Source organism: Balaenoptera acutorostrata, chromosome 9, assembly GCF_949987535.1.
Source record: "Balaenoptera acutorostrata chromosome 9, mBalAcu1.1, whole genome shotgun sequence".
In the NCBI taxonomy this organism is placed as follows: Eukaryota; Metazoa; Chordata; class Mammalia; order Artiodactyla; family Balaenopteridae; genus Balaenoptera; species Balaenoptera acutorostrata.
In genome coordinates, this window is record NC_080072.1 from 7,047,857 (window position 1) to 7,060,711 (window position 12,855).

General features: G+C 57.7%; 1 protein-coding gene across 3 annotated transcripts; it reads left to right on the top strand.

Annotated features, from left to right (window-relative positions):
• Window positions 1-405: 405 nt before the first annotated feature.
• On the top strand, window positions 406-9,867 carry RELA (RELA proto-oncogene, NF-kB subunit). Of its 3 annotated transcripts, none has more exons than XM_057553498.1 (11): window positions 406-741; window positions 1,322-1,348; window positions 1,451-1,602; window positions 1,742-1,890; window positions 2,779-2,870; window positions 3,227-3,358; window positions 4,221-4,325; window positions 4,544-4,756; window positions 7,408-7,488; window positions 7,571-7,645; window positions 8,440-9,867. In XM_057553498.1, exons 1-11 carry the CDS (start codon window positions 735-737, stop codon window positions 9,060-9,062), a joined length of 1,656 nt encoding a protein of 551 aa, XP_057409481.1. In that variant the 5' UTR covers window positions 406-734; the 3' UTR covers window positions 9,063-9,867. The 3 variants fall into 3 exon arrangements, with proteins under 3 accessions (XP_057409481.1, XP_057409482.1, XP_028019514.2); XM_057553499.1 differs by lacking the exon at window positions 406-741 and adding an exon at window positions 796-869; XM_028163713.2 differs by lacking the exons at window positions 406-741; window positions 1,322-1,348; window positions 1,451-1,602; window positions 2,779-2,870 and having other exon boundaries at window positions 1,845-1,890.
• The last annotated feature ends 2,988 nt before the right edge of the window (window positions 9,868-12,855 follow it).

A 12,855-nucleotide genomic window follows, 5' to 3' on the forward strand; every position in this document is an offset into this window, starting at 1 on the left:
GCCTCGGACCACCCTAGTGTGCAGCAGGCTCCGCGAAGCCCACGATCCAAGCACTGCCAGGTGGAGAGGTCCGGGCACTTCCCTTTCCCCTCGTTGCAGCCAGATTGGGGAGGACGGGAAATTAAAAAGTGCTTCTGCGGCAACAACCACCGAGAACGACCAGCCCTTTTATCGACTAGGAAACCGTGAGGAGTTCAGCCACCTGGCCTTTGAGGGCAAAGCAGGCCCGAGCCCTTCCCTGCGCAGGGCGGGCGGTCGAAGCCCAGCAGCCCTGGCTTTGCTCCAGACCCGGCTCGGGGTGACATCACCAAACTCCTCGGATCGGAGGAAGGGGGCCCCGAAATCCCCTAAAAACATTGTGAGTAATCGCCGGCCCCGCCCTCCAGGCGGGGCCCAAACTCGGGAACGAGCCGAGCCGCCCCGCCAGCCCCGAGAGCGGCCCCCAGGCGAGCAGCCTCTCAGTGCCCCGCGCAGCGCGCACTGGCTCCGGGTCCCCAACAGCGCTGGCACGCACGGCCTCCCGGTCCTCTGCGCGGCGCTCACTCGCCCCTGACCCCCGCGAGGGGCGGCGGCGGCGGCGACGGCGGCGACCCAGCGCGCAGGCGCGGTCGGATTCCCGGCAGTGACGCGGCGACGGGCGCGCGCAGCGCATTTCCGCCTCTGGCGAATGGCTCTGCTGTAGCGCGCGCCGCGGGCCCAGCTGCGACCCCGGCCCCGCCCCCGGGACCCCGGCCATGGACGGTGAGGGCGACCTCTGACCCCGCGGGGTGGCGGCGCTGTGGCCGCCGGGACCGCGGCCGGAGCCCCTGCGTCGCCCTCCGACCCTTCCTACGCCGATGGGCGCTGCGCGGGGAGCGGCCGGCCGGATGGTGGCGCGGGGCGGGGCGGGCGTTCGGGGGTCTGACTCAGTTTCCCCTCTGGGTGTGGGGTGTGGGGGGGCGTTGACTCAGTTTCCCCCCGGGGTCCGGGGAGGCAGTTCCGACTTAGTTTCCTCGTTAGGGGGGACTGTATCTGACTCAGTTTCCTCTCGGGATGGGGGTGAGGGTGCCCTCCCTTGATTTAACTTATGAAAATAGAAAAGACCCTGACTCAGTTTCCCCTGGTGGAGGGAGGCCCCCATCCCCGGCTTCCCTCAGGAAGCAGGTGCTTCTGGCTCCTTTACCCCTGCCCCTTAGTTTCCCTGCAGGTTCCAGGTGGCAGGCCCCGACTCCGTGTCCCTGGGAAGGGGTCTGGCTCCATCTCCTCGCTGCGGGGAAGCAGGCCTTCCCTGGTGAGGACAGGATGTGGGCTTGTGCTGACCCTTGTCTCCCTCTCCTTTCAGACCTCTTCCCCCTCATCTTCCCCACGGGTAAGTGGGCCATCCTTTCTCAGTGGGTTGGGACGAGCTCCCCAGGGTCAGGGGCAATGGGGTCAGCCATCTGATGGGGGCTGGCCCGCGTGTCCCGCACAGAGCCGGCCCAGGCCTCCGGCCCCTACGTGGAGATCATCGAGCAGCCCAAGCAGCGGGGCATGCGCTTTCGCTACAAGTGCGAGGGCCGCTCAGCAGGCAGTATCCCAGGCGAGAGGAGCACAGATACCACCAAGACCCACCCCACCATCAAGGTCAGCACAGCGCCCGGGTGGGGGACGCAGAGTCAGTATGGGAGGGAGTTGCGTTCAGGCCCACACAGTCTGTGTCTGGGAGGTGGGAGGTGGGTCTGGAATTTCTGAGCCTCTAGGGTTCTCTCTGTACTTTGGACAGATCAATGGCTACACGGGGCCAGGGACAGTCCGCATCTCCCTGGTGACCAAGGACCCCCCTCACCGGCCTCACCCCCATGAGCTTGTGGGGAAAGACTGCCGGGATGGCTTCTATGAGGCTGAGCTCTGCCCGGACCGCTGCATCCACAGGTGAGCTCGTCATGGGTGGCAGGGGTGGTGGTGAGATGGAGGGCGGAGAGGCGGGGCAGCTGTGTAGCTAACTGTTACAGTGTTACTCCTTTCTGGAGGGAGGGCAGAATTCCTCACTCCTTGCTCTGTCCCCAGCTCTGCAAGCAGATTCCTTTGTCTTGAAATTGTCTGTGTCTCCTCTCTCAAGCGGAGAGGAGCTCCTTGTGAGCTCCATGGAAAAGGAATGGGTCCCTACTCACCTCTGAACCCCTAACCCCTGTGGCTGGAAGGGCGAGTCCCTCAGTGTCACATCTCTCGTAGTGGGAAAGAAAACCACTGAACCACCGGTCTCCCCTGAAGCTTACATACTAGTTGACAGAGGCAGGCCATAAATAAATATACAAATAACTAAACAAGATACTGTTAGGGAGTCATCATTTCAGTGATGAAAATAAAGCAGTAATAGTTTGGAAGAAGAGTCCGAGGTGGGGGAGGCGAAGGAGCTGGTCTCATTCCTTTGGATTGGGAGGTCAGAAGGGCCTCTCGCAGGTAAGACCTAAATGTGGGAAAGCAGAGAAGCACTGAAGGAACACGCCCAGCAGAATGAACAGGTGCAAAAGCCTTTGAAGTGGGAATGAGTTTCATGTGTTTGGAGAAGGGAAAGAAGCCCCTGTGGCAGAGGGTAGGGAGCCGGCAGGGACTGCAGCTGGGGCCAGGTGCCAGGGCACAGGGCCTTGTCAGCCAGAGTAGGGAGTGGCTTTCACGGTGGCATGGTTGGGGACCATTCAAGGGGCTTAAGCACGAAGTGCTCACCTGGCGAGTGGGTGGGGGAGAACGGGCAGAGTGGGCAAGGCAGGAGGGCCCATGCTCTTCTGGAGACAGTGGGACTGATGCCCGGGGGGGCCTCAGCTTCCAGAACCTGGGGATCCAGTGTGTAAAGAAGCGGGACCTGGAGCAGGCCATCAGTCAGCGCATCCAGACCAACAACAACCCCTTCCAAGGTGAGGGCGGCGGCGGCAAAGGCCTGGGCCTGCCTGGAGCACCTCCAGCCTCTGTCGCCCCCTGAGGCCACCTTCCCCTCATCTGTCCCTCGCTGGCCAAGACCCACAGTACAGATGGAATCTTGCTGTTTACCATTGGGAAAAGAGACCCGGAGAGGGGACATAGGGAACGTGGCGTCCAGGGTCACAGATGGAGACAGTGATGGGTCTAGAACCTTCTCTTCCTCCTCTTCTAGGGCTCCTACCATTTCACATGCCCTCAAACAGCCCTCCCAACCCAGAGCTCACCCCTGCACACACACACGTCCTGCTCCCTCCCCCGCCCAGGAGCGCCTGACCATCTGTTTTTCTGGCAGTTCCCATAGAAGAGCAGCGTGGGGACTACGACCTGAATGCCGTCCGGCTCTGCTTCCAGGTGACAGTGCGGGACCCGGCAGGCAGGCCCCTACGCCTGTCGCCTGTCCTCTCTCATCCCATCTTTGACAACCGTGAGTGACCAGGGAACTGCAGGCAGGGAGGAGGGGTGGACCTGTGAGGAGGAAGTGGGGGTGGGCACGGGGGCCTGCAAAAGTTGCTCTGGCTTCGTCCAGTCATCCAGCGTATTCGTCATCTCCTCTGTGCCCAGCACTGTGCTGGCCAGGGAGACGAGGCAAAGAAGACCCAGAGCTGCCCTCGAGGTACAGCTTCCAGGCTGGCAGGGAGTCAGATGGGAGACAGGCATTTCCAATACGTGATGAGAGGGTGGTATGCTCAGAACTGTACTAATGACTCCAGGAAATGAACTCCCAGAAATGAGATAATGTTAGAGAGTAATAATTCAATGATGAAAGCTCACAGGAAGTTCACAGATGATTGGGCTGACATTGATCAACTGCAGTCTTTAATTAAGTAGCCAGCAGGATGAGTGAAAATAAAAGGCCTTTGGAGCCCCGAGGCCCGGAAACCAGGATGAACCGGGGGGTCAGGAGGGAAGGGTTCATTGCCAAGGCGGGTATGAATGGGCCTTGAAGACTACTTGGGTCAGGTGGAGAAAGAGGAGTTGTGATCACGTTGGTTCCCATTGGACTTTAAGCTCCGTGAGGGCAGAGATGTTTAGGTTTTGTGCGTGGTTATATTCTTCAGGCCTAGAACAGAGCTGGGGACAGAGTAGGTGCTAGTAGATAAATAGTTGCTGAATTGGTTGGGGTGAGGAGCCAATGGGAATGGTCGAACCTTGGCTGCAGAGGTACAGTCAGCAAGCTCTATAGACAGCCTTGACTCTGGGCTGGGCAGGAGCCTTGCATTTCCTGCAGGTCAGCCCAGGAGACCTCTGGTGGTTCAGGGCTTCCTTCCTTATTCCCACACCCTCAGGCGCCCCCAACACTGCCGAGCTCAAGATCTGCCGAGTGAATCGGAACTCTGGGAGCTGCCTTGGGGGGGATGAGATCTTCCTGCTGTGTGACAAGGTGCAGAAAGGTACATACCCGGGAGGAGGGCTGTATTCTTTGGATCAGGAGGTGAAGGGCAGGGCTGAGCAGACATGGTGAGTGTCAGGGAACTGGTGTAGACACTCCCCCAACACCTTGGGGACAGTAGAGCGATGTATGTCCAGAGATAAGTAGCAGCAATTGTAGGGGGCGGCAGGCTGGGTGAGCTGAGCACAGTGACCCACGAAGCCGCCCCATCTCTGGCAGAGGATATCGAGGTGTATTTCACGGGACCAGGCTGGGAGGCCCGAGGCTCTTTTTCACAAGCCGATGTGCACCGGCAAGTGGCCATTGTGTTCCGGACGCCCCCCTACGCGGATCCCGGCCTGCAGGCCCCCGTGCGCGTCTCCATGCAGCTGCGGCGGCCTTCCGATCGGGAGCTCAGCGAGCCCATGGAATTCCAGTACTTGCCAGACACAGGTACCCAGCTGGGGAGGGTAGCAGCAGGGCTGTTGGGCCCCAGCCAGTGGGAGTGAGGCCAGGCCTGGATGTGGCAGCTGTAGGTGAGGGTCAGAAGCTGGAGTCGGGCGGGGATTTACACAGTAATCAGATTATCTTTCTTGCCTCATTTAATAGTAACGATACCCAAGACTTACTGAGCTCTTATTACAGGCATGGCCCTATTCCAGGCATATCAGCGAATTACCTGATTTTATTCTCTAATGAACCTTTTGAGGTGGGAGTGAGCATCTAACCTGCCTGAGGTCACATACCCAGTGAGTCGGCAGACCCAGACCTCATTTGAACCCAGGCCATCTGGCTCCAGGGTCCTGTTGCCACACCGGATCTCTCATAAGACTACCACACAGCCATGGTTTGGTCAAGGCTTTCGAGCATCTGATCAAATAGGAACAGCCAGAGTGATCCTTTATTCAAAGTCCGTCATCCAGCCTGAGAGTGTTTCCTGCCCTGGGAACTGTCGAATAGAGTGTAGAAAGCAACCCCCAAAACGGCCATCAGTTCATTCCACAAATAGTCACTGAGTGTCCACTTGGTGCCAGGGCCTGTGCCAGGTCATCTGAATACAAAGATGAATAAGACATGTTCCCTGCTCTTTGGAAGCTCAGTCACATGAGGAAGACACACATGCAAAACAGAGCCTTAAGTCACAGAGTAACGTGCGAAATGGAGGTGTGTGCAAAATACCGTGGGAGCTGGAGCCGGCTGCGTGGAGGAGTTGGCATTTAAGTTGGAGAAAGACCCAGAAGTGCATTTTCTAGGCAGGTGGAGCAGCACCTGGAAGGGCACGGGTGTTGGAGAGCGCACGGCGCAGCACGTTTGGGGACAGCTTTGCGGTGGGAGCTGATGTCGGTGGTGAGCAGGCCCCGGCAGGAGGGCTGGTTTGCTTTGTTTGCTTTGTTTTGTTTTGTTTTTGGCTGCACCACGTGGCATGTGGGATCTTATTTCCCCGACCAGGGATCGAACCCTCGCCCCCTGCAGTGGAGGTGCAGAGTCTTAACCACTGGATCGCCAGGGAAGCCCCAGAAGGGCCTTGAAGGTTGGACTCTAGGCATTCATCCACGGTCGCATCCTAAGGCAGTGGGGAGCCACCAAAGGTTTCTGAGCAGAGAAGTGACATGAGCAGATCTGGAACTCGCTTTGGCAGCAGCGTGCAGAGGATCTGAGATGGGGAGACTCGGGGTGGGGAGGCCATTTTGGAAGATGTTTTGGTCATCCTGGGAGAGAAGGTACCGTATGAACCTTGCAGAGGGAATGCAAAGCGAGACGATCTCACCTACTGCCGGCCTCCTCAGGGACCCTCAGCCCCACGGGCCCTTTGTGTACAACACACACCAAGCCCAGTCCCCCTCAGGACCTGTGTTCTAGCTGTTGCCTCTGCTTGGAATGCTTGGCCCCCAGATCTTCACGTGATGGGCTCACACCAGTGCTTCCCCGGACACCTCTAAACTAGATTCCTTGATCTTGTGGTGGTGGTACATCATCACCCTGTGCCTCTCCCTCAGAGCTCCTATCACTTGTATGTGGTTGTGTCTTCGCCCCTCTGTCATTAGGATGTCAGCTTTTGGGAGCCGGAACCTTGTCCGCTTACTCAGGGCCATGTCCCAGCGGCTCAGATGGAGCCTGGCACGCAGTAGGTGCTCGGTAAATATGTGTCCAGGGGGTGAATGGTAGGGAGTGAGGAAGAGCAAGATGCTGAGGATGTGTCCAAGGTTTGGGGACAGGGCAGAGAAGTAGGGAGGGAACACAGAAGGAGAAAGAACCAGAACCAGGTGTTTGAGGTGAGATGGTGAGGTTGGCTTTGGACTGTTGGCGTCGAGTCCTTTGGGGTTATCCAAGTGCAGCAGTAGTTAGAAAGTTCTGAAAGCTCCAGACTGAACTCTGAAACCATCAGAGAGAAGATTAAGAGTCTGTTGAAGTCTTAAGCTGGTCTGTCGTGCCTGGGCTGCCCCAGAGAGCAGAGGGCACAGTGCCAGGCCTGATCAAGGCTGGAGGGGAACAGGGATGTCAGCTGTGCCCCTGACCTGGGAGTACCCATGTGGCCTTCAGAGGGCAGATTCAGCTAACAGAGGTCTTCTCACAAAGCCATGGCATTCTTATAATTGTTTTGTTTTGGCGGTGTTGGGTCTTCGTTGCTGCGCGCGGGCTTTCTCTAGTTGCGGCGAGCAGGGGCTACTCTTCATTGCGGTGCGCGGGCTTCTCACTGCAGTGGCTTCTCTTGTTGCGGAGCACGGGCTCTAGGCACGCTGGCTTCAGTAGTTGTGGCACACGGGTTCAGTAGTTGTGGCTCACGGGCTCTAGAGCGCAGGCTCAGTAGTTGTGGCGCACGGGCTTAGTTGCTCTGCGGCACGTGGGATCTTCCCAGACCAGGGATCAAACCCGTGTTCCCTGCATTGGCAGGCAGATTCTTAACCACTGCGCCACCAGGGAAGTCCCCATTCTTATAATTGTTGAGTGTCACAGAGTCACACAGCTCTTCTCATTGGCTGAGAAGGTTTGGAGAAAGGGCCTTAGAGAAGTTTGTCCCGTCACCTACCTCCCAAGGGTCCTTTGAGAGCTTTGGGGGTCCAGCTGGGGAGAGTAAGACCCACTTTTCTCCATTACTTTCCCAGATGATCGTCACCGGATTGAGGAGAAACGCAAAAGGACATATGAGACCTTTAAGAGCATCATGAAAAAGAGTCCTTTCAATGGTAAGAGGGGCAGTGGGAGAATTAGAAGGCGGGGGAAGGGGGACCTTGGGCGCCAAGAACTGACCCAGCCTTTGCCTCACAGGACCCACCGACCACCGACCTCCGACCCGGCGCATTGCTGTGCCTTCCCGCAGCTCAGCTTCCGTCCCCAAGCCGGGTAAGGATTTCCTTAAGGTTGCCCCACCAGAACTATAGGCTCAGATCTGTTCAGCGCGTGGTTTAGACCCATTCTGGGAGGGAGACGAGCAGTCAGTCTCAGCAGCAGACGTCTGAAGCCTGCTCTCTGTTGGGCTCCTGTTTCTCAGGGCCTAAGGCCTAGTTGCCTGTGTCACAGCCATCAGGGAAGCGGTGAAGATGCAGATTCCTGGGCCCCTAACAGACCTGTGGAATCAGAGGCTCTGGAGGTGTGGCCCAGGAGCCAGCAACCTCTTGGGGATGAGAACCCCTATGCCAGTTAAACCCCACTTTGGAGACCTTGAGATACAGAAGTTTCAAAAATGCACAGTCTCTGCCCTCAGCTCTCCATTGAAGTGGGGCAACAAAAAAAATCACCTCTAAAGTAGCAAAACAGCAAACTGAATGTGCTGCTGTGTGGCTCAAAGAAGAATGACGACCCCCTGCTTACTGGGTGTTGCTTGGGCCCAGGCCCGCTTAGGGCTTGGTCTTTCAGCTGTAAGATAAGGTTTCGCCAGCTCTGAAAGCGTCCCTTCCTCTGAAAGGCTGTGAGAGTTTTGTGGGCTAGGGTAGACAGGGAAGGCTCCAAGGAGTTGAGGCTAGAACTGGACCTTACAGGCGAGGTCAGATTGGATTAAGAGGAGGGTGCTAGGGTGCCGGCCGTGACGCCACAGAGAAGGACTGATCCTAAGCAGTCTTGACAGCAGCTGGGGTCCAGAGGATGGGGTGGGCCTCTGAGGCTTTCTCTGACCCCTGCCTCTCTGTTTCTCTTTCCAGCTCCCCAGCCCTATCCCTTTACACCATCTCTCAGCACCATCAACTTTGAGGAGTTCTCCCCCATGGTCTTTCCTTCTGGGCAGATCCCAAGCCAGACCTCGGCCTTGGCACCGGCCCCTGCCCCAGTCCTGGCCCAGGCCCCAGCCCCTGCCCCAGCCATGGCATCAGCCCTGGCCCAGGCCCCAGCCCCTGGCCCAGTCCTAGCCCCAGGCCTTGCTCAGGCTGTGACCCAACCTGCCCCCAAGACCAACCCAGCTGGGGAAGGGACACTGACAGAGGCCCTGCTGCAGCTGCAGTTTGATGCTGATGAAGACCTGGGGGCCCTGCTTGGCAATAACACAGATCCAGCCGTGTTCACAGACCTGGCATCCGTCGACAACTCTGAGTTTCAGCAGCTGCTGAACCAGGGTGTACCCATGGCCCCCCATACAGCTGAGCCCATGCTGATGGAGTACCCTGAGGCTATAACTCGTCTGGTGACAGGGTCCCAGAGGCCCCCTGACCCAGCTCCCACTCCCCTGGGAGCCTCTGGCCTCACCAACGGCCTCCTCTCAGGGGATGAAGACTTCTCCTCCATTGCGGACATGGACTTCTCAGCCCTTCTGAGTCAGATCAGCTCCTAAAGGGCAGGGACCTGCCCTGCCCAGAGCACTGGGTTGCAAGGGATGGAAGCCCTCCCAAAGCAAGCACTTACGGATTCTGGGGGGGATGGGGGGTGTTCTCCAGCTGCCCCCTACTTTTTTGGGTGATGTCTTCCTGGGGAGGGGGGGTGCATTTTATTCTTCTATTGGCAGTATCTATCTCTCTCTCTCTTTTTGGAGGTGCTTAAGCAGAAGCATTAACTTCTCTGGAAAGGGGAGAGCTGGGAAAACTCAAACTCTTCCTTCCCTTATCCTGATACTCAGCTCCAGTCTCTATAGGGAATTCTGGGGTCCCTCAACCCCACCCTCCAGCTTCTAGTACCCTCCTAGAGAGAGGGACAGGCGGGAGCTATGGCCTTTGAGGCCACAAAGCCTTATTACCAAGTGTCTTCCTCAAATCGTGGGTTCATTTACACCTTGAGCCAAAATAATGCCCGTTACCAGCCACTGTGTGGTGCTGGCATTCTTTGTGCCTAACCACCAGCATTTGAGGGGCTGGCCTTCCTACCCTGCAGAGGGCTCTGCCAGCTCTTTCCTTGCTGGGTTGTGGTTGAAGGGAACTGGTGGGATAGCAGTGGCCCTCTCCAGGATCCAGGGAGGTTCTCTCTGAGACTGCTCTGTTCCCCGTTTTCTCAAGTGCCTTAGTAGTAGGGCGAGTTGTTTGGAGGGTCATGGGGAGAGCAGGCTGGCTGCTCTCCAGTCAAAAGGCTCAGTTTTTAGTGAAGAATCAAAGCATTTAGACTATTGCTTTTTCTACTCTGAACTAATAAATTCGTTGCCAAGCTGGCCAGAGATTTGCCTTCTTTCAGCAAACACTCAGCACACTCTTTGCTGGTCATTTCAGGCTGGACGTTGGTGACACAGAGTTGGATGAATACATTGCTATCCGGGAGCTTGCAGTCTGAGGTTGCCTGTGGAAACGCCTAGATACCAGCCGGTGGATGAAAGCAGGCAGCTAAGGGGGTGGGAGTTGGGGGAGGTCCCAGCCTAGTGAGAACCCGGTAGGGCCCAGTAGCTGTGGGGATGGAGCATTTTCAGGAAGGGTTTCACAGAGGCCACACTAGCTTCAGGTCTTACATCAACAGAGGAGGGTGGATTTCGCAGAGGGACTAGCCAGCGTTTGTAGGTGAGCGGGGTAAGAGAGACGTTGAAAGGTTCGATGGGGCCAGTCTGTGAAAGATCAAGAACGCGGGGCTAAGAGGTTCGGAGTTCATCCCTTAAATGGATGAGGGAGTGTTTGCATCTGTTGGGGAAGGGGAGGTGCCAGGTAAAGGTCTATGCTTTGATACCCTGCCCTGGGAGAACCGAGGAAATATTAAATCCGAAGCTGCCGTTCCACCACCGCGCGCACGCCCAGGAGTCCTGAACAAAAACAAATCGACTTCCAGCGGGACTAGAACTGGACGTACTTCCGGCTTGGCCCGACGCACGCGCAGTAAGCAGGGTCGCCAGAGGCCGTGGCCCGCTAGAGCCTGCCTTCGCTAGTGCGCATGCGCACGGGTAGCAGTCTACAACAGGGGCGCCAGGTAATGCGCTTCAGGAAAACCCATCCTGAGGCCGGTGGCGGCGCAGGGTTTTGCGGGAGGGTGAAGGCAGGAGCAACCGGGCTTCAGTGGGACGTGCTGCAAATCTAGCGAGTCCCCTGGGAACACAGTAGGCCCCAGGGTGCAGACTCCGATGGACGGTGTCTACGAGGGAAGATGCCAGCTGGCGGCGGAATGTTGGCGAACCGGAAAGCATCGACCGAATCGTGCTTCGCTCCAGGCTCTTGGTCGGGGGGCAGGGTCTGAAGCAGGTGGGCCACTCTGGGACCAGGCCAAGCTGTACTTACGCGCGAGGGGCGGAACCCGAGCGTGGTGGCCAGGTCAGGACCCCGGCGAAGCTGCCCGGGGTGCTTGGGGAGGTGGGGCTTGATGGAGCAGCGGCGCTGTAAATGGGGCGAGGGAGAGCGCCAGGAGGGACCTGGCGGGGTGAGAAGGCTAACCACAGGAAACTGATGGCAGAGCTGCCCGCAGTGTGGCCAACCTGAGGCCCAGAGGGGAATGAATGAGCCCAGGTCCTCCAGCCCAGGCTGTGCCTTGCTCTTCTTGGCTTTCCCAGTGTCCTGAAGTGACATCCCGTGACCCCCAGAAGCCCTGTCACAGTCCTTCCCACACTCCCTGAGTGACCTCATCATGCTCATGGCTCACCAGTCCCAAATCCTTGTCTCCAGCCCAGACTTCTCTCTCCAGTGCGCCAGCCCACTGGACATCGCACACTGACATCCCTCAGGCCTCTCAAACTCTCCGTGTTCCAAAGAACCCCAGCCAGCCCCAGCCTGCCCTTCCCCCTCCCCGTCTCAGCCATGGCCTTACCATCCTCCAGGGGCTCCAGCCAGAAACCTGGCCACCACCATGGATTCTGCATCTTCTCCCCTAGCAACTCGAGTCCACCTCGTCACTGGGTCCTGGCAAATGTGCCCAGTTCTCCCCATCTCCACTGCTGTCACCTAGTTTCAGCCACCGCCTGTTCCACTGGGGCTGCTACTACAGCCTCCTCCCTGGCCTTGCCTTCCCTGTAGCCAAAGGGCTCTGACACCCAAATCACATCACCCTCCCTTTGAACATCTATCACACCAGAGCCTTGCACCCTGCCCTGTGAGGGCTCCTCACTACAGTCCACCAAGTGGAAGCTGGGACACAGTGTTGGGAACTGCTAGCCCAGGAGCTCTAGTGCACCCATTCACAGCCCTTTCTGATTCAGCTCCAGCCTCCTTGACCCTGGGTCCCTACATAGGCTGACTCCAGTCCAACAGGCCTCCCAGGCTGGTCCTACCCAGGATACCTTTGCCTTCTCTACCTGGTGAACAGGACACTGAGCCTTTATTTTTACATTTTGGCCACACCTTGCGGCACGTGGGATCTTAGTTCCCCGACCAGGGATCGAATGTCCCAACACTGAGCCTTTAAAACTCAGCCCCGGGACTTCACTGGTGGTCCAGTGGTTAAAACTCCACGCTCCCAATGCAGCGGGCCCAGGTTCGATCCCTGGTCAGGGAACTAGATCCTGCATGCCGCAACTAAAGATGCCACACACCACAATGAAGATCCCGCGTGCCGCAACTAAGACCCAGCGCAGACAAATAAATAAAAAACAAAAAACAAAAGAACCCTCAGCCCTCACATTACCTCCTCCATGAAGCTTGAGCCCCTGAAGCTCTGTTTCTCAGAGCCAAGCTCATCCTGCCAAAGTCTCAGTTTATGGACCCCAGGGCCTGCGTCTCAGCAGGGCTGAACTAGGCATGTGACGCTGGGCAAGTCAGTGTCCTGTCTGGGCCTCAGATCCAGAAAACAGTTTAGACACGATTCAAGTTTGGACCTGCTGATGCCACTCACGGGAAAGGGCCCAGCCTGCTGAGGAACAAGGGGTCATGGGCTGGTGAGGAGAGAAGTGGGTCAAGGGCTGATTTCCTCTGGAACATGGAAACATCTCCCAGGCAACTAAGGCAGAGAAGCTACCACCTCTGGAATTGGGGCCTGCCAGATCTGGCCAGGTGACTGAGGGAGTGCCAGGCTTAGGGGCTCAGAGTCTACAGAGAGGAGATTGGGGCCTGTACTGGGGACAGGGCCTTTAAAGAGGGCATGGGCACGCGCCCCTTGGCCCCTAAGTGCCTTTCCTCTCCTGCCCAGCGGGGCTCTGCCTCTGATCTCAGCCCCGCAGGTCTGGTTCTAGGGCAGGGGCCTGGCTCCAACAATTAAACAGAATAGGTACAGGGTGTGGCCACCTGCTTCCCCAC